The sequence below is a fragment of the Manis pentadactyla genome, chromosome 8 (assembly GCF_030020395.1).
Source record: "Manis pentadactyla isolate mManPen7 chromosome 8, mManPen7.hap1, whole genome shotgun sequence".
Classification (NCBI taxonomy): Eukaryota; Metazoa; Chordata; class Mammalia; order Pholidota; family Manidae; genus Manis; species Manis pentadactyla.
Genome location: NC_080026.1, coordinates 59,054,307 through 59,079,810, shown reverse-complemented (window position 1 = coordinate 59,079,810; position 25,504 = coordinate 59,054,307). Strand labels below are relative to the sequence as shown.

General features: G+C 39.7%; 1 protein-coding gene and 1 non-coding gene across 2 annotated transcripts in view; one reads left to right on the top strand and one right to left on the bottom strand.

The window, feature by feature from the left end:
* The first annotated feature begins 3,535 nt into the window (after positions 1-3,535).
* The window catches only part of TMEM273 (transmembrane protein 273), a 45,091-nt gene continuing 23,122 nt past the window's right edge, over positions 3,536-25,504 (top strand). Inside the window, 1 exon segment of the mRNA XM_057505365.1 lies at positions 3,536-3,618. Within this exon segment, the coding sequence (XP_057361348.1) occupies positions 3,573-3,618 (46 nt within the window). The 5' untranslated portion in view covers positions 3,536-3,572.
* Positions 7,107-7,208, bottom strand: LOC118927916 (U6 spliceosomal RNA). The gene has a single exon (XR_005031009.1). It is a non-coding gene; the product is annotated as a U6 spliceosomal RNA (small nuclear RNA).

Sequence of the window (25,504 nt, the reverse complement as noted above, 5' to 3'; positions counted from 1 at the left end):
TTAGTGTTATTTTTGTCTTCCTTTGTTTCCTATGTATTCTGTGAGAACTTTGTCATATTACCAGTTTTTTGAAGACAAACTTTAGGACTTGTTGACCCTCACTATGGAATCTCTGCCTTCTGGTTTATTCATTCTGCTTTCGTATTTATCATCTCCTTTCTTCTGCTGTTTTGAGAGGTTTATTTTTTTTTTAAACTTTTCAAACTGGTTGCTGAGCTCATTCACTCCTTTGGAGTCCTTCTTTTCCAAGTATTTACATCTATACATTTCCTTCTAACTCTTACTTTCCTCACAGCCCACAAAAGCTGATATGAAACAATTTCATTATCATTCAGTTCAGCTATTGTTAATTTTTCACTGTAATATTTTCTTTGACTTGAGTTACTTAGAAATGTGTTCTTAAATTTCCAAACGTATGGAAACTTCATGTATTTTTTTGTTCCTGCCATCTGATTTGGTTGAATTATGGTAAGAACTGTGGTCTATGTCACTGGTTCTTTGAAATTTTTGAGTTATTTCATGGCCCAGATGTGGATCATTTTGGGGGCAGGGGGGAATGTTGTGTGTATGTTTGAGAATGTTCTAAGTTGTTAGATGCAGGGCTCTGTTTAAGCTTGATAAATCAATGTTTTCAAATCTTTCCTATCTTTAATTTTTAAAAAATCTCCCATTATGATGGATTGACAATTTCTCCTGACTTGCAGTAGAGGCATGTCAGGTGTGAATCTGTGCACCCTGGGGCAGGTGCTGAGGTGCTGGGGGAGGACAGAAGCTTTCTAGGCATGACTGTGATCATGGTCTAGTTGGGGCAGCACCCTGCAGAATATCAGAGCTGCCAGACTCATAATTTGTTTCTCACTGGCAGAGCAGGTTACCTGCCAGCCACAGGTAATGCCCAGAACTCCCAGATCCTGGGCTGGAGGCTGGGCTGGCTCATCATGGGGATAAGTAAATTGACTCCTTTTTTTAGCAAATGCCACTGAGACGTGAACTGTGTCAAGTACAGGTCTAGGTGCCCTGGCCTCTGCCCTCACAGCCTTAGGCTAGTGGGTCATCCTGACATTTGTGACATGAGCAGCCTCAGGTTAAGAAATGGGTGTTCGTTACAAGAGCATGGAGTGGAGGATCCATTCTAGCTAAGGCACATCATGCCACACTGAGATGTCCTATGACTCCCAGGTGCACTGGTTAGATGTCAGGACATCTTTTTCAATTCTGGTTAATGGTTAGTTTTGAGCATCTCTATTTCCCCATTCTCCATTCAAGTAGGTAACAGATGCTACATTTTCCGGTCTCAGAAGGTTGTGGCAAGGTGAAAAGCAGAAGTTGCTGCTGAAACCTCCCTTCCTGGGTTTATATATGAAAGGTCAAGGCCTGGAATAGATTTTGAGAGGTATTCTACATCAGAAGTCATATGCTGGTGTTTGGTTTGAACTGCCCTATGGGAAAACATTTTAAAATTAGTTGCCAACACTTGAAAATAAGTGATTTCATGTAACATAGGATGTCTTTGCACACCTAGAACCCTGGGCCTACTCACAGCTTCCCTGACACACTTCCCACAGTCCCCAGCCTCTGCCTACAGGTTATCATGTCTGTGTTGGCATTTTCTTAGGGGAAAGTGAAGTATTTCTCCGACAAATGTCTCCATTAAGTGGAATAAAAAATTTAAAAGTCCCAGCACTTCAGGAGACGCAAGAGAGAGTATGTTTTCTGGTACAGGTCAGGACCAATCCAAAGTGTTTAATATGAAATGAAGTGTGTCTAGGTGGCAGGATGGAGGCTTAAGGCACCCAAATGAAGCAAACTGCTGTTCTCATGAACAGCCCACTCCACTCACATGCACCATTTACAGGACACTCAGAAGGAGCAAAAGTGGCTGTGCCTAAGGGGGCCAGTGGGTGTCCATGGCCATCAGGGCAACCTGGCCACTTCTGGCTGGACAGCTGGACCTTGGCAGCGGGTAGCCCCATGCATGGAGGGCACAGCACAATGCAAAGGGCATGGGCTTCCAGCTGACCTCTTGGGCTCAAAACTCAGATGAGGGGACTTGGAAGTGCCACACACTTCTGTGGTTTAGTCTTCTTCTCTGCCAAAGGAAGTCCATGCTATCACTTAACTCACAGGGTTGTGACGGGGGACAAATAAACATCATATTCTAAGAGACTGCTGAGCTCAGTGGGATGCGCTCAGTGAGGGAGCTGTGTTAGAGTTTTGGCTGAGGGGCCCAAGAAGGGAAAGTGTTTAATTTCTACCAGCTCATTTGGATGGGGCTCAATACTTGACCTTAAGTTGATTTACATTTTAAGAAGGGACATTTCTTGTACACTTGAGTCGGTGGCTTGACAATCAAACAGATACCCAGAAATGCAAAAACACGTGGCCCCAAATCTGCTGGTGGAGCCCGTGTTGCCAGTCAGGGATCCTCCAGCCCAGGCAGGTGGCTTGACCTGGGACCTGTGAACTCGGATGGGAGAAAAGCCACATCTCTGTCTTCTAACTTTGAATGGAAACTCAGCATCACCTTCTAACGTGAGTGCAGTCAACAAACCACAGTGATACTACCACACAGGCGAGTTTATTACTAGCAGGAACTGAGGATATTTTCATCCACATTCCGGTTCTTGCAGATATCTCTTAAGTATCATCTACATTTACCACAATGTCAAGATGGTGCTAGTTACTCCATCTGTGGCAAGACCTTGCTATTTATTGTGTGGATAAAGAAAGCACATGTATTTCCTTTTGTCTTTTTTTTAAGTATTTGGTAACCATTTCAATATAACTGGTTTCTTTGATAATCCCTATGTACTTTATCTGGGGCATTTAAAAATGTTCTTCTGAAGCAGAGAACAGACTGGTGGTGCCATAGGGGAGGAGGGTGGGAGGACGGGTGAAGTAGGAGAAGGGGGAAGAATTAGAATGTTTGATATCTTGATCTGGGTGGTGCTTACATGAGTATACACACATGCCAAAATTTATCAGACTGTATGATGAGATTTGTGCATTTAATTGTATGTAACTCAGTGCAAAGGATTTTCTAAAAAATTAAAAAGAAATGTTATTCCGAGAGGAAAGTCAAAGGCCTCTGCAGAATTGAAGAGGTCATGGCACAAAAGCCGTGCCTGGGCCATGCATGCTGTGGGCTGGCTGGGGGCTTCCTGGCCCCGGCCCCAGGCTGCGGGGGCTACCGCAGGAGCTAGACATCCCGGCTGACCATCTTTGCCCACATCCTGCTGTGAGACCTTCCTGCCGGGGCTCTTTTGGGGACGAATCGGCACCCACTCGCACTTCCGTTCCTGTGCCGCATGGGGGGACTCCAGGAGACAATGCTGGGTAATAACTGGCGCCCCAGTATGCAGCAGTGAACCTCCCCGTGGGCTAGCTCCCTTCTGCTGCCTGGCGGAGATCAGGACGACGGGGGCTCCCCGCAGCCCTGCCGTCAGACGAGGCTGAGAGGAACTGGACGGGTTCCGTGGTGGCAGCTTCCGCCCCATCTGTCACGTGGGCGTGGCTCCCGCCCGGTCAGCCTGCCCGCCGGCCCTGAGAAGATCCCGGAGCAGAGAGCCAGCATGGGCTTGGGGACCGGCACGATGAGAGTCCTCCTCCTTCTCCTGGGTGAGTGAGGAGTGCAGGGATGGGGTGAATGTCACTCTTCTGTGGCAGAGGATCCCTGGTCATGAGAAAACTGAGGCCCAGTCCCTAAAGCGGATGTGTCCCTTTGACATGAGACAGCTCTTCTCACTTTGGACAATGAACAAAGTTCTCGTCTATTTCATTCCAGCTGCAACTGACAAATGCATCTGGGCCAGGCGCAAATAGGAGAGGCACAAGTGGCAGAAAGAGCTCTGGGCTTGGGGTCCAGACAAATCTAGCTCTAAACCATGGCTCTGTTGCTGACAAACTGCTGCAAGCTTCTTAGACTCTCTATCCATTTCTAAACCAATAAAATGGGATATAATAATGTTTACCTCCTAGGATTGTGTGAAAATTAAGTTAAATTTAATTAAGTCAAATCAAAATAATTATATGAAATGAGGAAATGTAGGTGTGTAGATGATTCTCTACAGTTAATGGTGAATCAGTCTTATTACAGAGTGAAGTAGGCACTTAGTTACCCAGAGGTATCTTGGTTTTTTAATGTCATCTTTAATCCTGTGATTCAAAAGATGGAGAAGGGAGAGGGGCAGAGACTAATAGAAAAGTAGGGTCAGATACAGAAGGAGAAATATAAGGTCAGAAAAGTAGACAGAGAGGAAGAAACTGACAGTCTGGGGTTTGAAATCTCTAGAAATCTCTAAAGGTGGTTAGATATATGGGAAGACAGAGACAATGGAAAGAGCCATCCATGCACATTGCAAAATCCCCTTTGGCATCAACTGTTATTTCTTAAAAAGGCAATGACCATCATTTGTATACCCAAAGATTCTCTTTCCCAGAACTTGCACTGGGTCACTACTCAAAGGCAGGCAGTCTGTTTCTAGATTTAACCTTCTATCTTGGGAGCATTGGCCTGTATCCTGGACATGGACAAAGTTATTCTAATGGGCAGGACTATCTGGAGCTTGTACCAAGCCAGGAGAGAACAAAGACCTTGCCTCTGGGAGTTAACATGTCAGACAGACGGACAGCCTTGGCATCTATCAGTTGACGCGTGGAAATGGGCATGTGTGACAGTGGCAATGAGGGGCTGGTGAGAAACAGTAAATAAGAACTAAGGGCATGCACAGCAGACAGGACAAAGTGGTCTCCGTAAGGGGGCAGAAGTTCTAACTCTTGTTTCTACTTTTAGCCTACCTAGATATACAAACTAGTCTGTCCTGGAGAAAAAAGGAAGTTAAATTTAAGAAATGGAATGAACAAATGTGCAAATTATACAAATAAGCAATTCATTGAAGGATTACAGACAATAAGCCTTTAAAATGCTCACAAAGTTTTTAGATATAGCTCACAAACAATAAAAGAAATAATAACATCTAACATTTTTGAATGCTTCTGATATGCTTCGTACTCTGTGAAACCCTTTGCATGAGCTCATTCAGTCCCCATGGCAACTCTATGAAATAGGTTCCACTATTATCTGCATTTTATGCATCAAGTTTTAATTACTTGGCCAAGGTATCACAGTTGGTTAGTGCTTTCAGATGCAATTAGTAGAGATAGTAGTGGTTAGGAGTGTGTGTCTAGCTCTAAACCCCCTGAATGTTAATCCTTGCTCTGCTATTAACCAGCTCAGAGAAAGTGGGCAGGTTATTTATCCTCTGAGTGTTCAGTGTTCTCATCTGTAACTTGGGAATAATGGTTGCACAACAGCCTCATGGTGCTGTTGAGAGAGTTCAACCTGTTCCCACATTTAAGGATGTAACCAATATCTGATGTGAGCTGAGTAGTCGTTGTTGTATATTCAGGATGCTAATAGATCCAATAGTCCCAGAAAGCAATTTGGTAATATGAAGCCAAATGTAAGCATTCACAATCTTCTACCCAGAAGTTCCATCCACCTTCAGGAATGCTCCCCAAAATATTTAATAGGATGTTATCCAGTGTGGCTGAGCACAGTGAAAACCAGATTAGTAGTAGGAATCTGGCTAAATTAATTATGCTCTAATGTTTCCAACAATATCCAATATGTTTAAATGGAAGACATAACTTTCTCAGAACTGACATGGACAAATGGGTAGTGACAAAGTGATAGCTACAGGGTAATAGTTACACAGTCACTTTGCATGTTTGCTTGCCTATCCAAAAGCTGGCTGGAAGGAAATGCAGCAAGTGGTTAATAGTATCCTTTACTTTTCTTAGGAAATAGGATTATGAGGCATCTTTTAGTTTCTCTGTTGAAATTTTTCATAATGATCATATATACTCCTAATTCCAATAAATAAATTTCTATGAACAACAACAACAAAAAACCATGGCAAGCTTTTGAAAGCTCCAAGAAAAAAATTGGGCTCTCCATTTATGGATTCATGCAAGGGTCATGGGGGATATCAAGTATAACCTACTAACGGATGGCCTGTGAGGCCAGGGACCAGGTGGGTCACCCTAGGCTCTATGTGACAATTGTGCATGAGAACAAGGTGGGGACACAGTGGGGAAGAGGGACATCTCTGCTTAGACACCCTGGTGACATCCAGGCTCACATGGCATCTGGGGAAGAGAGGCCAGGTCCACTATTTCCCACACAGAGTAGATTGAAAGTTTTTGAAAAACCAGTTCTCAAATATTCTAAGGATATTTTAAAAACTGAGATCAATGTAACACTCATGGACTTAACACCCTGAGTTAACACATTTAAAGTTTGCTTTTTAAGAAAAGATATTTGCATTTAAAAGTAGGTAGATAAATTATTGTATCCATCAAAGGAAAAGAGCATCAGAAATAGAGGTAAAGCTCTTTGGGCTCTCCTCCTCTATCGTGCTTTCCTCCCTCTGTCTCTGGAAGAATAGCACCCCTGTTCTGATTGAGCCTCCTTCCTGTGTCTCTTCCTCGGTGTTAGAAACTTGACATGAATGCCTCCATCCATGCTTAGTAGGCTGTGTTATGACCCACTCTAATCCTGTGAATCAAACATATTTATTTCAACTACCTATGTGATTGAATCACTGTATCATAATTTAGTTATCCATCCTGGTTCTTAGTCATCCATGCCGGTACTGACCGAGGTAGCTTGTTTCTAGCTTTTGGCATGACTGCAATGCTGCAGTGAGCCTTCTTGGTCTTATTTCTAAGAATCCACAAGCAGCTTTTTTTCTAGGAGACACATTTGGGGGTCGGGAAGTTGCTGTGTTGTGGGTATGCAGGATTCTTCTTTTATAGGACATTGCCAAATTGCTTTCCACTAATAAGGTCTGGATATATCTCTCCCACCATAGGTTTAGTAATAGTTGAAATTGTCAGACTTTTCATTTTTTGTTAATCAGAGTTGCAAAATATTATCTTCAACTTTTTAGGTGATGTGCTCCTGATGCTAGTAAGAATACCATTTTCCCTGTATTTATTAGGCAGCCAGGTTTCTTTTTGTGTAAATTTCCTGTTTTCTTTGGTTACTGGTCTTTTATGTACTTTTTCAGGGTATTAATTGTCATCGTGTGTTCTTCTCTCTGTACATGCTTATCTTTTTCTTTTTTTGTCATCCTTGAGCAGGGGCCATGCTAATCTTCTCTGTATCATTCCAATTTTAGTATATGTGTTGCTGAAGCGAGCACTGTACATGCTTATCTTTCATCTTTGTGGCATCCTTTGCTCTGCTGAAGTCTCTATATGTGAAAAAATCAAATTTATCAGTCTTTTCCTTTTTGTGTGTTTGGTTTTCCTGCCCTGTCCAAGAAACATTTTTATTTTTGTTTTACTTACTTTAAAGTTGTTGAATTTTTCCTGATGAGGTCTTTAATTTATTTGGAATTTATTTTTGCATATGGCCTAAAGACAAGATCTAAGTGTAGTCTCTTTCTATATGGAACACCCATTGTTTTAATATCATTGATTTAATAAGCTTTCCTTTCTCTCCTGCTTTGCACTGCTTCTTCTATTCTGTACCCCCTTAATCTATGTTTGAATTGTTAATGGACTTTCTCTTCTGTGCCATTTTTTTTTATCTGTCTGTACTTAAGTTATGTCACACTGGTTTATTTATTATTTATTTAGCTTATGAATCTTGATAGCTTGTAGGTAAGATCCCTTCTTCTTCCTTCCTTTCTTTCCTATTTTGTTCCTGGCTTTAGACTTTGTACCTATGCCTTGCATGCAGAGTCCATTCCTTGAAAGCATCACTGAGGTCCACTTCCTGAGAGCTGATTCTGCACATGGTGCTGCTCTCAGCACTTGGACATAGACCTCATTTGTTTCTCAAAGACAGCCCACCAGGTGGCTGCTGTTGTTATTACTATACCCATTTCACAGATGGGAAGCTGAGGCACAGAGCAATAAGGTAGCAGTTTACCATGTGTCATGAAGCAGGCAAGCAGGAGTGCTGGGAAGCATTTTGATGCCCCAAAGCTTTATTTTTATGTCTAAAACCAAACAGCCTCTCAGTTGAGAATAGAAAGTGTTGTCAGCATGGACATGACTCTTTGTAAACCATTCTTTTAATTTTTTTTATTTTCTCTTCTTTCAGTTTGTTATTTCAAATAATTTCTGGCTGAAAGAAAAGCTGCAAGTCTAATACAAAGAACATCCATGTAGTTTGTGGATTTCTTAAACAAATGACCTCATTTGCTTTATCACATGTTCTTTCATGTACATATATGTAATATAAATCTCAGATGTATATACATTTACATAAATAGGATATATAAATAGTGAAAGAATGAGATATCTTTTTTTGGGAACCATTGGAGAGTCAGTTGTATACATTTTTTTAAACGCTTAATACATTAATGTGTATTTCTTGAGAATAGAGATCATATCTTACATAAATACAGTAGTGGTTTAAAGATGGCAGTGTGAGAGGTGAGACAGAGACCTCCTCCTAAAACCACATATAATACAAAAATATAACTAATACAACTAATACTGAAAGAGCAACAGGAAAGAAGGCTGAGCAAGACTGCATACACCTGGAGGAAAGAACAGACCTCATGCAAAACCATGACCCAGCATAACCCAAGCCCTTCCTCCACCCCAGCTCTCCGGTGGGAGGAACAGAAACAGAGTGGGGAGGGAATGGAGGCCTGGGACTGCTGAACACCTAGCCCTGGAGAGCTGCTCTGGGAGCATGAACTTACATTGCATGGTGCTCTGGTGATTAGTGGGGTTTGAAGGCTAAGACAGGCAGAATACCTGGAGAGACTGAGATTCCAGCTGCTGGTGGAAAACAGGGATCCATATCTTGCTGAACTGGGCAGGCAGTCTGAGAGACTTCCTAAAAGTGAGAGGACTGCTAAAGGGGCAAGGATTGCACAGAGCTTACTGCTCAGGAGAAAAGACAGGTAAACAAAATTGTCCAGGTGCACTCTGCCCAGCAGGTTGGGAACTTTCAAGATCCTCAGACACTCCATCCCCCTGACTGGCTATGCAGCTCCAAGGCCCCTCTCCCCTCCCTGATATGCAGCCTGCAGTGCCTTCCTCCAGGCCAGCCCGCACCTGGCTCACAAACCGGCAAACCTGCCCTGGCGTCAGGCCAGTCAGAGGGAAGCCCCACTACAGCAGTTACAAACACAAGGCATAGAGACTTACATCTGTGTGTTCGACCCACTGGTTCTGGCAGTGGAGACAGGCATAGCAGCTGGGAAGCAGGAAACAGCTCTTTCCTCCCCCCAGGCACCAGCACAGTTCCCCTGCAACCCTGACATTGCTCCAGGGGCTGAGCAGCTCCAGAGAGTAGAGCTTCTGGGAACTAGAGGGCACCACAAACAAATATGAAACATCAAAGGAACCTGGTTAGAAGCAAAATATCAACAACACCAGAAGAAGGGTCAAGTGATACTGATCTAATCAAAATTCCTGAAAGATTTCAAAATGAAAATCATAGACATGCTCCTTTAGGTACAAACAAATATTCAAGAAATCAGGAACAAATTTAGGATGGAGATCCAATCACTGAGGAACACAATGGAGGGTATTCAAAGCAGATTACATACAGTGTAGAAGACAATAAATGAAATAAAAATTAGAGAAGAGGAATACAAAGAAGCTGAGGTACAGAGAGAAAAAAGGATTTCTAGGAATGAAAGTATACTGAGAGACTTGTGTGACCAATCCAAACAGAACACTATTTGTATTATAGGGGTACCAGAAGAAGAAGAGAGAAAAAGGGACAGAAAGTGTTTTTAAGGAAGTAATTGCTGAAAACTTCCCCAGTATGGGGAAGGAGATAGTCTCTGAGGCCATGGAGGTGCACAGATCTCCCAACACAAGGGACCCAAGGAGGACAACACCAAGACATATAATAATAAAAATGGCAAAGATCAAGGATAAGGACAGACTATTCAAAGCAGCCAGAGACAGAAAAAAGATCACGTACAAAGGAAAGCTCATCAGGCTATCATCAGACTTCTCAGCAGATACCTTACAGGCCAGAAGGGAGTGGCATGATGTATTTAATGCCATGAAGCAGAAGGGCCTTGAACCAAGAATACTCTATCTGGCAAGATTATCATTTAAATTTGAAGGAGGGATTAAACAATTTCCAGATAAGCAAAAGCTTAGAGAATTTACCTCCCACAAACCATCTCTACAGTGTCCTTTGGAGGGACTGCTATAGATGGAAGTGTTCGTAAGGTTAAATAGCTGTCACCAAAGGTAATAAAAAGAGACAAAGAGTACAGACTATGATACCTAATATATAAAGAATGGAGGAGGAAGAAAAGGAGGGGAAAAAAAGAACCTTTAGACTGTGCTTGTAATAGCATATTAAGTGAGATAAATTAGACTCTTAAATAGTAAGGAAGTTACCCTTGAACCTTTGGTAACCACGAATATAAAGCCTGCAATGGCAAAGTACATACCTATCGATAATCACCCTAAATGTAAATGGTCTGAATGCACCAAGTAAAAGACATAGAGTCACTGAATGGATAAAAAACAAGATGCAACTATATGCTGCCTACAAGAAACTTATTTCAAATCCAAAGGCAAACACAGACTAAAAGGGAAGGGATGGAAAAAGATATTTCATGCAACTAATAGGGAGAAAAAAGCAGGTGCTGCAGTACTTGTATCAGACAAAATAGACTTCAAAACAAAGAAAGTCACAAGAGACAAAGAAGTACATTACATAATGATAATGGGGGCAGTCCAACAAGAGGATATAACCATTATAAATATCTATGCACCCAACACAGGAGCACCTACATTTGTGAAACAAATACTAAGAGAATTAAAAGGGGAAATAGAATGCAATGCATTCATTCTAGGAGACTTCAACACTTCACTCACTCCAAAGGACAGATCAACCAGGCAGAAAATAAGTAAGGAGACAGAGGCATTGAATAACACATTAGAACAGATGGACCTAACAGACATCTACAGAACTCTCCACAAAAAAGCAGCAGGATACACATTCTTCTCAAGTGCACATGGAACATTTTCAAGAATAGGTCATATACTAGACCACAAAAAAAGCCTCAGTAAATTCATAAAGGTTGAAATTGTACCAACCTGCTTCTCAGACCAAAAAGGTATGAAACTAGAAATAAATTACACAAAGAAAATGAAAATGCCCACAAACACATGGAGGCTTCACAACATGCTCCTAAATGACCAAGGGATCAATGACCAAATAAAAACAGAGATCAAGTAATATATGGAGACAAATGACAACAGTAATTCAACAACACAAAATCTGTGGGATGAAGTAAAGGCTAAGAGGGAAGTGTATGGCAATACAGGCCTACCTCAGGAAAGAAGAACAATCCCAAATGAAGAGTCAAAACTCACAATTAACAAAACTAGAAAAAGAAGAACAAATGAGGCCCAAAGTCAGTAGAAGGAGGGACATAATAAAGATTGGAGCAGAAACAAATAAAATCGAGAAGAATAAAACAATAGAAACAATCAATGAAAACAGGAGGTGGTTCTTCGAGAAAATAAACAAAATAGATAAACCCCTAGCCAAAATCACCAAGAGAAAAAGAGAGTCTACACACATAAACAGATTCAGAAATGAGAAAGGAAAAATCACTACAGACACCACAGAAATACTTACTAGAAAGAATTACCAGAGAGTACTATGAAAAATTGTATGCTAACAAACTGGATAACCTAGAAGAAATGGAGAACTTTCTAGAAAAATACAACCTTCCAAGGCTGACCCAGGAAGAAACAGAAAACCTGAATAGACAAATTAGTAGTAAAGAAACTGAATTGGTAATCAAAAAACTACCCAAGAACAAAACCCCTGGACCATATGGCTTCTTGGCTGAATTTTATCAAACATTTAGTGAAGACCTAATATCCATTCTCCTTAAACTTTTCCAAAAAGTAGAAGAGGAGGGAATACTTCCAAACTCATTCTATGAGGCCAGCATCACCCTAATACAAAAACCAGGCAAAGACACCACAAAAAAAACCAAAATTACAGACCAAAATCCCTGATGAACATAGATTCCAAAATACTCAACAAAATATCAGCAAACCAATTTCAAAAATACATCGAAAAGATCATCATGATCAAATAGGATTTATTCAAGGGATGTAAGTATGGTACAATATTATAAAATCCATCAACATCATCCACCACTTCAACAAAAAGGACATAAACCACATGATCATCTCCATAGATGCTGAAAAAGCATTTGACAGAATTCAACATCCATTCATGATAAAAACTCTCAACATAATGGGTATAGAGGGCAATGACCTCAACATAATAAAGGCCATATATGACAAACCCACAGCCAACATCATACTTAACAGCAAGAAGCTGAAAGTTTTTCCTTTAAGATCAGTAACAAGACAAGGATGCCCACTCTCCCCACTTTTATTCAGCATAGTTCTGGAGGTCCTTGTCATGGCAATCAGACAACACAGAGAAATAAAAGGCATCCATATCAGTAAGGAAGAAGTTAAACTGTCACTGCAGATGACATGATATTGTACATAAAAAATCCTAAAGAATCCACTCCAAAACTACTAGATCTAATATCTGAATTCAGCAAAGTTGCTGGATACAAAATTAAGACACAGAAGTCTGTTGCATTCCTGTACACTAATGATGAACTAGCACAAAGAGAAATCAGGAATACAATTCCATTCACAAGTGCATCAAAAAGAATAAATTCCTAGGAATAAACCTAACCAAGGAAGTGAAAGACCTATACTCTGAAAACTACAAGACAATTATGAAATTAAAGAAGATACCAATAAATGGAAACACATCCAGTGCTCATGGCTAGAAAGAATTAATATTGCCAAAATGGCCATCCTGCCTAAAGCAATCTACAGATTCAATGCAATCTCTATCAAAATACCAACAGCATTCTTCAACAAACTAGAACAAATAGTTCTAAAATTCATATGGAACCACAAAATACCCCAAATAGCCAAAGTAATCCTGAGAAGGAAGAATAAAGCATGGGGGATTATGCTCCCTGACTTCAAGCTATACTACAAAGCCACAGTAACCAAGACAATTTGGTACTGGCACAAGAGCAGATCCATAGACCAGTGGAACAGCCTAGTGAGCCCAGATATAAAACCAAGCAATTATGGTCAATTAATATATGATAAAGCAGCCATGGACATACAATGGTGAAATGACAGCCTCTTCAACAACTCATGTTGGCAAAACTGGACAGCTACATGCAAGTGTATGAAACTGGATTATTGTCTAACTCCATACACAAAAATAAACTTGAAATGGATCAAAGACCTGAATGTAAGTCATGAAACCATAAAACTCTTAGAAGACAACATAGACAAAAATCTCCTGAATATAAACATGAGCATCTCCTCGAGCAAGGGAAACAAAAGCAAAAATAAACACATGGGACTACATCAAACTAAAAAGCTTCTGTACAGCAAAGGTACACCATCAACAGAACAAAAAGGCATCCTACAGTATGGGAGAATGTATTTGTAAATGACATATCCAAGAAGGGGTTAATATCCAAAATATATAAAGAACTCATGCCTCAACACCCAAAAAGTAAATAACCCGATTAAAAAATGGGTGGAGGATATGAACAGACACTTCTCCAAAAAGGAAATTCAGATGGCCAACAGGCACATGAAAAGATGCTCGACATCACTAATTATCAGGGAAATGCAAATAAGAACCACAATGAGATATCACCTCACACCAGTTAGGATGATCAGCATCGAAAAGACTAAGAACAACAAATGGCTGATGAGGATGCAGAGAGAGGGGAACCCTCCTACACTGCTGGTAGAAATGTAAGCTAGTTCAACCATGTGGAAAGCAGTATGGAGGTTCCTCCAAAACTAAAAATAGGCCATTTGACGTGGGAATCCCCCTCCTAGGAATTTACCCAAAGAATACAAGTTCTCAGATTCAAAAAGACATATGCACCACTATGTTTATTGCAGCAGTATTTACTATAGCCAAGATATGGAAGCAACCTAAGTGTCCATAAGCAGATGAATGAATAAAGAAGAGGTGGTACATATACACAATGGAATACTATTCGGCCATAAGAAAGAAACAAATCCTACCATTTGCAAAAACATGAGTGGAGCTGGAGGATATTATGCTCAGTGAAATAAGCCAGGTGGAGAAAGACAAGTACCAAATGATTTCCCTCATTTGTGGAGTATAACAATGAAGCAAAACTGAAGGAACAAAACAGCAGCAGACTCACAGACTCCAAGAAGGGACTAACCGTTACCAAAGGGGATGGGTAGGGGAGGGCAGTTGGGGAGGGATGGAGAAGGGGATTCAGGTGTATTATGATTGGCACACATGGTGTGGGGGGGATCGTGGGGAAGACAGTGCAGCACAGAGAAGGCAAATAATGCCTCTGCGGCATCTTACTATACTGTTGGGCAGTGACTGCAGTGAAGTATGGGGGGCACATGATAACAAGGGTGAATGTATTAACCACATTGTTTTTTCATGTGAAAGCTTCATAAGAATGTCTATAAATAATACCTTAATAAAAAAATTAATAAACACAGTAGTTACCAACTCCAGGAAATTTAACTGGCAAAATACTTCCGCATATCTATGATAGTCTGATATTTTCAGTTGACCCAACAATACCGTTTGTAGTTTTCACTCCACTTCAGCAAGGGAACCAGCAGAGCGCCAGATCTTGCATTTGGTAACCTTGTCTCTTTAGCCTTTATCTGAAACATTTCCACAGCCTTTGTCTTTGTGACATTGACATTTTAGAAGCTTCCATCCTCCCCGCCCCCCAATCTTTTTTTCCATAAAACATTCCTCATGTTGGAGTTTGCCTAATATCCTAATTAGGAGAATCTAGTTTTCCATTCCCCACCAGAAAATGACATAACTAATCTTGTGTCCTTCTCAGGGTTTCGCATTTGGAGGCCGATGTTATCTATCTGAGGAAGGCTGATGTACTTTTGATGCAATGGTAAAAGATACAGCTAGGTTTTTGGATTATGGTTGTCACAATTCTAAATAAACTATTTGCCATTTAACAACCGACTGATCAATACTGTTAAATCTTGCTAAAATATTGCTCTAAGAATAGCTACTGAACATATCTGGGGAAATTTCTAGGCATTTTATTAGAGGTTTGCACATTCTTTTTAAAAAGCTGCTATATAAAATATTCCTATGGCCTCTAATTCCAACTGAAATATCAGAGCCATCTGTCTCTGTTTTAATTCTGTTGGAAAGCACCCGCTGAAATCTATGTATTATTATAATCATGATAATAAAAGAAATACAATATCACTTTAATTATGTTCCAGTGCCTAAAACATTCTTCATTGAAGGAGCCAGAGTTATTGAAGAGAGCAGAGACTATCCCCCCTTAATTTATAATGAAAAGATGGCAGAGGCCAGGGTAAAGAGAATTAAATTCGTTTTTATCTTACAAGTCAAAGTCATCACTTTATTCCTTGGCTCTTAGTCCCTGAGATCTTTGTAAAAATCTTCCCTGACAGCTTTTCCCCTGTTTCAGATTCCTGCCAAGACAATGGTTCAGAATCATGTGGTGTGTGGTTGTAGTGAGAGAATTCTTGATGCATTAGTTTTCTTTTGCTGTGTAACAGATTACCACAGATGTAATAAAAAACAAACAAACAAATAAATCAGGATCTCTCAGAAAGTCAGTGGAAGGTATAGGAAGAGGCTAGGACCCCAGGAAGGAAAGGAGAAATTTCCTGACAGAGCAAGAGTTCTCTTTATGACTTTTGCCCTTTTTCTAATTGGATTGCTTAGTTTTTCTTTTATTAAATAATTATAAGAGTCCTTAATATATTCTGGATTTGAGTCCTTCATCAAATCTGTGATCTGCAAATATTTCCTCTCCGTCTGGCTTGTCTTTTTATCCTCTTCGCCGTGTCTTTCACAGGCCCAAAGCTTTTACTTTAATTAAGTCTAATTTACTGATTTTTTTTCTTTTATGGATTATGCTTTTGATATCATGACAGAGAAGTTTTCATGAAGCCCTAAGTCTGCCAGTTTTTATCTTACATTTTATCCAGAAGTTACATTGTTTTATAGGTTACGTTTAAATTCACAATCCATTTTTAGTTCATTTGTGAATTTAGGTCAAGGTACTTTTTTCCCCATTTTTTCCTCTTTTTTGTCTATTGATATCCAATTGCTCCAGCACCATTGGTTGAAAAAACTATCCTTCCTCTATTGAACTGATTTTTCTCCTTTGTTAGAAATTAGTCAGTCATGCTTGGGTGGACTGTTTCTGGGTTATCTTTTTTTCCCACTGATACATGTGTCTGTTCCTCTGCCAGCATCACACAGCCCTGATTTCTGTTGGTATGTAAGTTTCAAGGTAGTAGAGAGAGCCCTCCTACTTTTTGCCTCCTTTTCAAAAAAGGTTTTTTTTAGCAATTCTAGTTCCTTTACCTTTCCATGTAAAGTTTAGAATAATCTTACTTATATATAAAGAAAATATTGCTGGGAACTTGATAGGAATTGCATTACATTTATTTGAGGAGATTTGACATCTTTATTATGTTGAATTTTCCATGAACTCAATATGTATTTATGTTATTAAGATCCTTTTTTATTTCTCTCACTAGTGTTGTGGAGTTTTTAATATGAGAGACTTGTATGATGATGATTAGACTGATGCCTAAGTATTTTTTTTGAATGATTGTAAATTGTATTTAAGTTTTCTCTTTCTGTGTGTAATTGTTAGCATATGGAAGGATAATTGATTTGTGTATGTCAATTTTGTATCCTGCCACCTTGCTGAACTCACTTATTAATTCTGGGGATTTTTTTTTTAGAGCCTTTGGTTTTTCTACATAGACCATGATATCATCTGCAAAGAGGGACAGTTTTCTTTCTTCCTTTCTGAATGGTATGCCTTTTTTCTTTCTTTTATAATCTTTTTTGGTCTAGCAGGGTCTTCCAGTATTATGTGAACAGATATGGTGATGGCAGATATCTTTGCCTTGTTCTCAAATTTAGTGGGAAAGCAACTAATTTCTTAACATCAAGTATGATTGTAGCTAACATCTGTAGGTTATTTGTAGAAACTCTTTATCAAGTTGAAGAAGTTTCACTCTACCTCTACCTTTCTGAGAGTTTTTGTCATAAAGTGGTATAGAATTATTTTTTGAGAGGGCATCTCTCATATTTATTGATCAAATGGTTGTTAACAACAATAAAATTCTGTATAGGGGACTCATAGCACAATCATTAATCAACCCCAAGCCTAATTCTCAACAGTCTCCAATCTTCTGAAGCATAACGAACAAGTTCTTACATGGTGAACAAGTTCTTACATAGTGAATAAGTTCTTACATGGTGAACAGTGCAAGGGCAGTCATCACAGAAACTTTCAGTTTTGATCACGCATCATGAACTATAAACAATCAAGTCAGATATGATTATTCATTTGATTTTTATACTTGATTTATATGTGAATCCCACATTTCTCCCTTATTATTATTATTATTATTATTATTTTAATAAAATGCTGAAGTGGTAGGTAGATGCAAGATAAAGGTAGAAAACATAGTTTAGTGCTGTAATAGGGCAAATGTAGATGATCAGGTCTGTACCTATAGACAAGTATTAATCCAAACTAGACAAGGGCAACAAAACATCCACGGATGCAGAAGATTTCTCTCAAAACGGGGGGGAGGGGGTGGGCGGTGAGGTTCTAAGCCTCACCTCTGTTGATCCCTAATTTCTCACTTAATGGCCCCCCTGTGACTGTGCCTGTCTTAGGTTGTTCCTCCCTTGAGGAATCTTACCCGTCTCTGGCTAACCAGTCATCTTCCAGGGCCATACAGGGAAATGTAAAGTTGGTAAGTGAGAGAGAAGCAATATTCTTTGAAAAGGTTAGCTTTTTACTTCTTTGCAGATTTATGCCCTGTGGCTTCTATGCCCAGCATTTGTCTTAAGGTATCTTTACCACTTGGAAGAATTATGATACTCGGTAGTTTTTGATATGAGGCATGAATTCTACTAAAGGGTTGTAATTAGGAAGGAAGAAGAAAATCTATAAAAGTAGCAGATGGAAGAAAACATGGGAAGATTATTTCTTTGACATATCTTCTTGTAGAGTAACATAAGCATGTATAGGTTTTAACAAACAACTAATTAAATTGCGTACACACATTAACATAATAGGAATACAGCTACACATTAACATAATAAGAATAATAAAAGCAGACCTACAATTACCGGCCATATCCAGTGAAACCAAGAAAACCAGTTAGGTACCCTAGGCATTTGTGAAAACTTATCAATTATATATGGATATTGTCTAACTGAATTTGAATAGTTTGAGAAAAATCAGACAAATTATAACAACACATTAATGGGAACTGTTCACATCCCATGTGTCCTTTTAACAGGAGATAGTCTATAGTCATGATTTTGGAGCACTGCAACTTGGACTTCTCCTAATTCTTGGTTGAGTTCCGACAGTACAGATCCAGTCAAATTTGTTGTTTTACTCTATGCACAGGCCAGCTTAGATATCTCCTTCTTCATTCCAATGGCAAGTCCAGGAACCAGTGGGATGAATGCAGCTACAACTGCAACAGTGCCAGGATCTTTGTTGAAGTTTTTTGATGATCATCTTCTGGAATGACTCTTCCAGAGGATGTTGATGTTGGAAGTTCTTCTTCATATCATATCTTAATTCATTTTCTGGGTAGCCAAATTAGGCTTTGATCCTCTGTATAAACACAAACAAACCCTTTGCCCACACTTTGATATGACCTTTATACCATTGTGAAGAACCTATTGGAGATCACCACACAGGAACTGCTTTTTTTTTAAGAGAAAGGAATATTATCAGAAAAATGTACTTCCATAGCTGATCATCTGACACCCTTTGAAAGATCGAAATTAAGGATATGTAAAGCATGCATTAATCGTTGATTTGCAGTTAGTTTTATCCTATCAGGGAGTAATCCCCCTTTTTTTCTCTCTTTTTTTTTTGTTATCACTAATCTACAATTACATGAAGAATATTATATTTACTAGGCTCTCCCCTATACCAAGTCCCCCCCACAAACCCCATTACAGTCACTGTCCATCAGCATAGCAAAATGTTGTAGAATCACTACTTGTCTTCTCTGTGTTGCACAGCCCTCCCCTTTCTCCCACCCCCACATTATGCATGCTAATCATAATACCCCCTTTCTTTTCCCTCCCCTTATCCCTCCCTACCCACCCATCCTCCCCAGTCCCTTTCCCTTTGGTACCTGTTAGTCCATTCTTGGGTCCTGTGATTCCGCTGCCATTTGGTTCCTTCAGTTTTTCCTTTGTTCTTATACTCCACAGATGAGTGAAATCATTTGGTATTTCTCTTTCTCTGCTTGGCTTATTTCACTGAGCATAATACCCTCTAGCTCCATCCATGTTGTTGCAAATGATAGGATTTGTTTTCTTCTTATGGCTGAATCATATTCCATTGTGTATACGTACCACATCTTCTTTGTCCAGTCATCTACTGATGGATACTTAGGTTGCTTCCAATTCTTGGCTATTGTAAATAGTGCTGCGATAAACATAGGGGTGCATCTGTCTTTTTCAAACTGGAGTGCTGCATTCTTAGGGTAAATTCCTAGGAGTAGAATTCCTGGGTCAAATGGTAAGTCTATTTTGCGCTTTTTGAGGAACCTCCATACTGCTTTCCACAATGGTTGAACTAATTTACATTCCCACCAGCAGTGTAGGAGGGTTCCCCTTTCTCCACAACCTCACCAACATTTGTTGTTCTTTGTCTTTTGGATGGCAGCGATCCTTACTGGTGTGAGGTGATATCTCATTGTGGTTTTAATTTGCATTTCTCTGATAACTAGGGATGTGGAGCATCTTTTCATGTGTCTGTTGGCCATCTGAATTTCTTTTTTGGAGAACTGTCTGTTCAGTTCCTCTGCCCATTTTTTAATTGGATTATTTGTTTTTTGTTTGTTGAGGTAGGTGAGCTCTTTATATATTTTGGATGTCAAGCCTTTATCAGATCTGTCATTTACAAATATGTTCTCCCATACTGTAGGGTACCTTTTTGTTTTATTGATGGTGTCTTTTGCTGTACAGAAGCTTTTCAGCTTAATATAGTCCCACTTGTTCATTTTTGCTTTTGTTTTCCTTGCCCGAGGCGATATGTTCAAGAAGAGGTCACTCATGTTTATGTCTAAGAGATTTTTGCCTATGTTTTTTTTCTAAGAGTTTTATGGTTTCATGACTTACATTCAGGTCTTTGATCCATTTCAAATTTACTTTCGTGTATGGGGTTAGACAATGGTCCAGTTTCATTCTCTTACATGTAGCTGTCCAGTTCTGTCAGCACCATCTGTTGAAGAGACTGTCATTTCCCCATTGTATGTCCATGGCTCCTTTATCAAATATAAATTGACCATATATGTTTGGGTTAATGTCTGGAGTCTCTAATCTGTTCCACTGGTCTGTGGCTCTGTTCTTGTGCCATTACCAAATTGTCTTGATTACTATGGCTTTGTAGTAGAGCTTGAAGTTGGGGAGTGAGATCCCCCCTACTTTATTTTTCTTTCTCAGGATTGCTTTGGCTATTCGGTGTCTTTGGTGTTTCCATATGAATTTTTGAACTATTTGTTCCAGTTCGTTGAAGAATGTTGCTGGTAATTTGATAGGGATTGCATCAAATCTGTATATTGCTTTGGGCAGGATGGCCATTTTGACGATATTAATTCTTCCTAGCCAAGAGCATGGGATGAGTTTCCATTTGTTAGTGTCCCCTTTGATTTCTCTTAAGAGTGTCTTGTAGTTTTCAGGGTATAGTCTTTCACTTCTTTGGTTAGGTTTATTCCTAGGTATTTTATTCTTTTTGATGCAATTGTGAATGGAGTTGTTTTCCTGATTTCTCTTTGTATTGGTTCATTGTTAGTGTATAGGAAAGCCACAGATTTCTGTGTGTTAGTTTTGTATTCTGCAACTTTGCTGTATTCCGATATCAGTTCTAGTAGTTTTGGAGTGGAGTCTTTAGGGTTTTTTATGTACAATAGCATGTCATCTGCAAATAGCGACAGTTTAACTTCTTCTTTACCAATCTGGATTCCTTGTATTTCTTTGTTTTGTCTAATTGCCGTGGCTAGGACCTCCAGTACTATGTTAAATAACAGTGGGGAGAGTGGGCATCCCTGTCTTGTTCCTGATCTCAGAGGAAAAGCTTTCAGCCTCTCGCTGTTCAGTATGTTGGCTGTGAGTTTATCATAGATGGCCTTTATTATGTTGAGGTACTTGCCCTCTATACCCATTTTGCTGAGAGTTTTTATCATGAATGGATGTTGAATTTTGTCAAATGCTTTTTCAGCATCTATGGAGATGATCATGTGGTTTTTGTCCTTCTTTTTGTTGATGTGGTGGATGATGTTGATGGATTTTCTAATGTTGTACTACCCTTACATCCCTGGGATGAATCCCACTTGGTCATGGTGTATGATCCTTTTGATATATTTTTTAATTCGGTTGGCTAATATTTTATTGAGTATTTTTGCATCTACAGTCATCAGGGATATTGGTCTGTAATTTTCTTTTTTGGTGGGGTCTTTGCCTGGTTTTGGTATTAGGGTGATGTTGGCTTCATAGAATGAGTTTGGGAGTATTCCCTCCTCTTCTATTTTTTGGAAAACTTTAAGGAGAATGGGTATTATGTCTTCTCTGTATGTCTGATAAAATTCCAAGGTAAATCCATCTGGTCCAGGGGTTTTGTTCTTGAGTAGTTTTTTGCTTACCGTTTCAATTTCTTTGCTCGTAATTGGTTTGTTTCACTTTTGTGTTTCTTCCTTGGTGAGTCTTGGAAGGTTGTATTTTTCTAGGAAGTTGCCCATTTCTTCTAGGTTTTCCAGCTTGTTAGCATATAGGTTTTCATAGTAGTCTTTAATAATTCTTTGAATTTCTGTGGAGTCTGTTGTGATTTTTCCATTCTCATTTCTGATTCTGTTGATGTGTGTTGATTCTCTTTTTCTCTTAATAAGTTTGGCTAGAGGCTTATCTATTTTGTTTATTTTCTCAAAGAACCAGCTCTTGGTTTCATTGATTTTTGCTATTGTTTTCTTCTTCTCAATTTTATTTATTTCTTCTCTGATCTTTATTATGTCCCTCCTTCTGCTGACTTTAGGCCTCATTTGTTCTTCTTTTTCCAGTTTCGATAATTGTGATGTTTGACTATTCATTTGGGATTTTTCTTCCTTCTTCAAGTGTGCCTGGATTGCTATATACTTTCCTCTTAAGACTGCTTTTGCTGCGTCCCACAGAAGTTGGGGCTTTGTGTTGTTGTCATTTGTTTCCATATATTCCTTGATCTCTATTTTAATTTGTTCATTGATCCATTGATTATTTAGGAGCATGTTGTTAAACCTCCATGTGTTTGTGAGTCTTTTTGTTTTCTTTGTAGAATTTATTTCTAGTTTTATACCTTTGTGGTCTGAAAAGTTGTTTGGTAGAATTTCAATCTTTTGGAATTTACTGAGGCTCTTTTTGTGACCTAGTATGTGGTCTATTCTGGAGAATGTTCCATGTGCACTTGAGAAGAATGTATATCCTGTTGCTTTTGGATGTAGAGTTCTATAGATGTCTATTAGGTCCATTTGTTCTAGTGTGTTGTTCAGTGCCTCCATGTCCTTACTTATTTTCTGTCCAGTGGATCTATCCTTTGGGGTGAGTGGTGTGTTGAAGTCTCCAAAAATGAATGCATAGCATTGTATTTCCCCCTTTAGTTCTGTTAGTATTTGTTTCACATATGCTGGTTCTCCTGTGTTGGGTGCATATATATTTAGGGTAGTTATATCCTCTTGTTGGACCGAGCCCTTTATCATTATGTAATGTCCTTCTTTATCTCTTGTTGCTTTCTTTGTTTTGAAGTCTATTTTGTCTGATATTAGTACTGCAACCCCTGCTTTCTTCTCTCTGTTGTTTGCCTGAAATACGTTTTTCCATCCCTTGACTTTTAGTCTGTGCATGTCTTTGGGTTTGAGGTGAGTTTCTTGTAAGCAGCATATAGATCGGTCTTGCTTTTTTATCCATTCTATTAATCTCTGTCTTTTGATTGGTGCATTCAGTCCATTTACATTTAGGGTGACTATTGAAAGATATGTACTTATTGCCATTGCAGGCTTTAGATTTGTGGTTACCAAAGGTTCAAGGTTAGCTTCTTTAGTATGTTACTGCCTGACTTAGCTCACTTATTGAGCTGTTATATACACTGTCTGGAGATTCTTTTCTTCTCTCCCTTCTTATTCCTCCTCCTCCATTCTTTATATGTTGGTTGTTTTATTCTGTGCTCTTTCGTTTTTCCTTTAACTGCTTTTACTGGGTAGTTGATTTTATTTTTTGCCTTCAGTTAGTATTTGGTTGTTCTGCTTTCTTTGCTGTGATTTTATTTTCTCTGGTGACATCTATTTAGTCTTAGGAGTGCTTCTGTCTAGAATAGTCCCTGTAGAATACCCTGTAGAGGTGGTTTGTGGGAGGCAAATTCCCTCAACTTTTGCTTGTCTGGGAATTGTTTAATCCCTCCTACATATTTAAATGATAATTGGGCTGGATACAGTATCCTTGGTTCAAGGCCCTTCTGTTTCATTACTTTAAATATATCATGCCATTCTCTTCTGGCCTGTAAGGTTTCTGTTGAGAAGTCTGATGATAGCCTGATGGGGTTTCCTTTATAAGTGACCTTTTTCTCTCTAGCTGCCTTTAAAACTCTGTTCTTGTCCTTGATCTTTGCCATTTTAATTATTATGTGTCTTGGTGTTGTTCTCCTTGGGTCCTTTCTGTTGGGAGTTCTGTGTATTTCCATGGTCTGTTCGATTATTTCCTCCCCCAGTTTGGGGAAGTTTTCAGCAATTATTTCTTCAAAGACACTTTCTTTCCCCTTTTCTCTCTCTTCTTCTTCTGGTACCCGTATAATACAGATATTGTTCCTTTTGGATTGGTCATACAGTTCTCTTAATATTGTTTCATTCTTGGAGATCCTTTTATCTCTCTCTGTGTCAGCTTCTATGCGTTCCTGTCCTCTGGTTTCTATTCCATCAATGGCCTCTTGCATCTCATCCATTCTGCTTATAAATCCTTCCAGAGTTTGTTTCAATTCTGTAATCTCCTCTGGATGTGTGTAATCTCCCTCTGGACGTCTGTAATCTCCCCCCCGGACTTCACCCCTTAGCTCTTGTATATTTCTCTACATCTCTGTCAGCATAGTTATGATTTTTATTTTGAATTCTTTTTCAGGAAGACTGGTTAGGTCTGTCTCCTTCTCAGGTGTTGTCTCTGTAATCTTTGCCTCAAATTTTGCCTTTTCGTGGCGATATAGTTTGCAGAGCTTGCATGAGTAACATCTGGAAGAACTTCCCTTCTTGTTGGTTTGTGGCCTTCCTCTCCTGGGAGAACAGTGACCTCTAGTGGCTTATTCTGGGAAGCTGCACGCAGATGGGGCTTCTGATTCTTGCCCGGCCGCTATGGAGTTTATCTCCACTGTTGCTGTGGGTGTTGCCTGCCTTGGGCTGCTGCTCCAATATTGTGGAGCTGCCTTGGAGCGGGAACGGCTGGGAGGCTGTTCATCTCCATGAGAGGCCTCTGAGCTTCCCTGCTATCCAGGGGTTTAGGGTGCCCGGAGTTCCCTGCTGCTGGACTAAGTGTCCCAGGACGCTTCCGTCTGGCTGTGGGGTCCCTGTCCCTTTAAGACTTCCAAAAAGCACTCACTTTTCTTTGTCCCCAGGGCGCTGGCTGCAGGGACCCACTCACAGGTCTTACTGTCCTGTTTCCCTAGTATCCGGGACCCCACTCATGCACTGTGTCTGCGCTCTGGTGTGGATGGCTAGGGCTGGCTATTTAGCAGTCCTGGGCTCCCTCTCCCTCCCTGCTCCAACTCCTCTCCTCCCACCCGGAGCTGGGGTGTGGGGCGCTCAGGTCCCTCTGGGCCAGGGCTTGTATCTTACCCCCTTCCAAGGGGTTCTCACAGGTGTGGATGTGGTCTGGATGTTGCCCTGTGTCTTCTGGTCTCTCTTTTAGGAAGAGTTGTCTTTGTTGTATTTTCAAAAATATATGTGGTTTTGGGAGGAGATTTCTGCTACTCTACTCATACCGCCATCTTGGCTCCGCCTCCAAAGTGGTATAGAATTTTATCAAATGCTTTTCCTGCATTACTTCATATGATCATGAAAACTTTTTCTTCTTTAGCTTGTTAATATGGTGGATTATACTGATGGATTTTTGAATATTGAACCAGCCTTTCATTTCTGAATAGACTCCATTTGGTCATGTTGTATAATTCTTCTTTTATCTTGCTGAATTCTACTTGATAACATTTTGGCAGGAGGTTTTGAATCTATATTCATGAGGGTTACTGGAATGTAGATTTTTTTTGGCCTTATTTGTGTCTGGTTTTAATGTCATGGTGTTGTTGGCCTCATAAAATGAATTAGGACGTGTTCCCTCCTTTCTGTT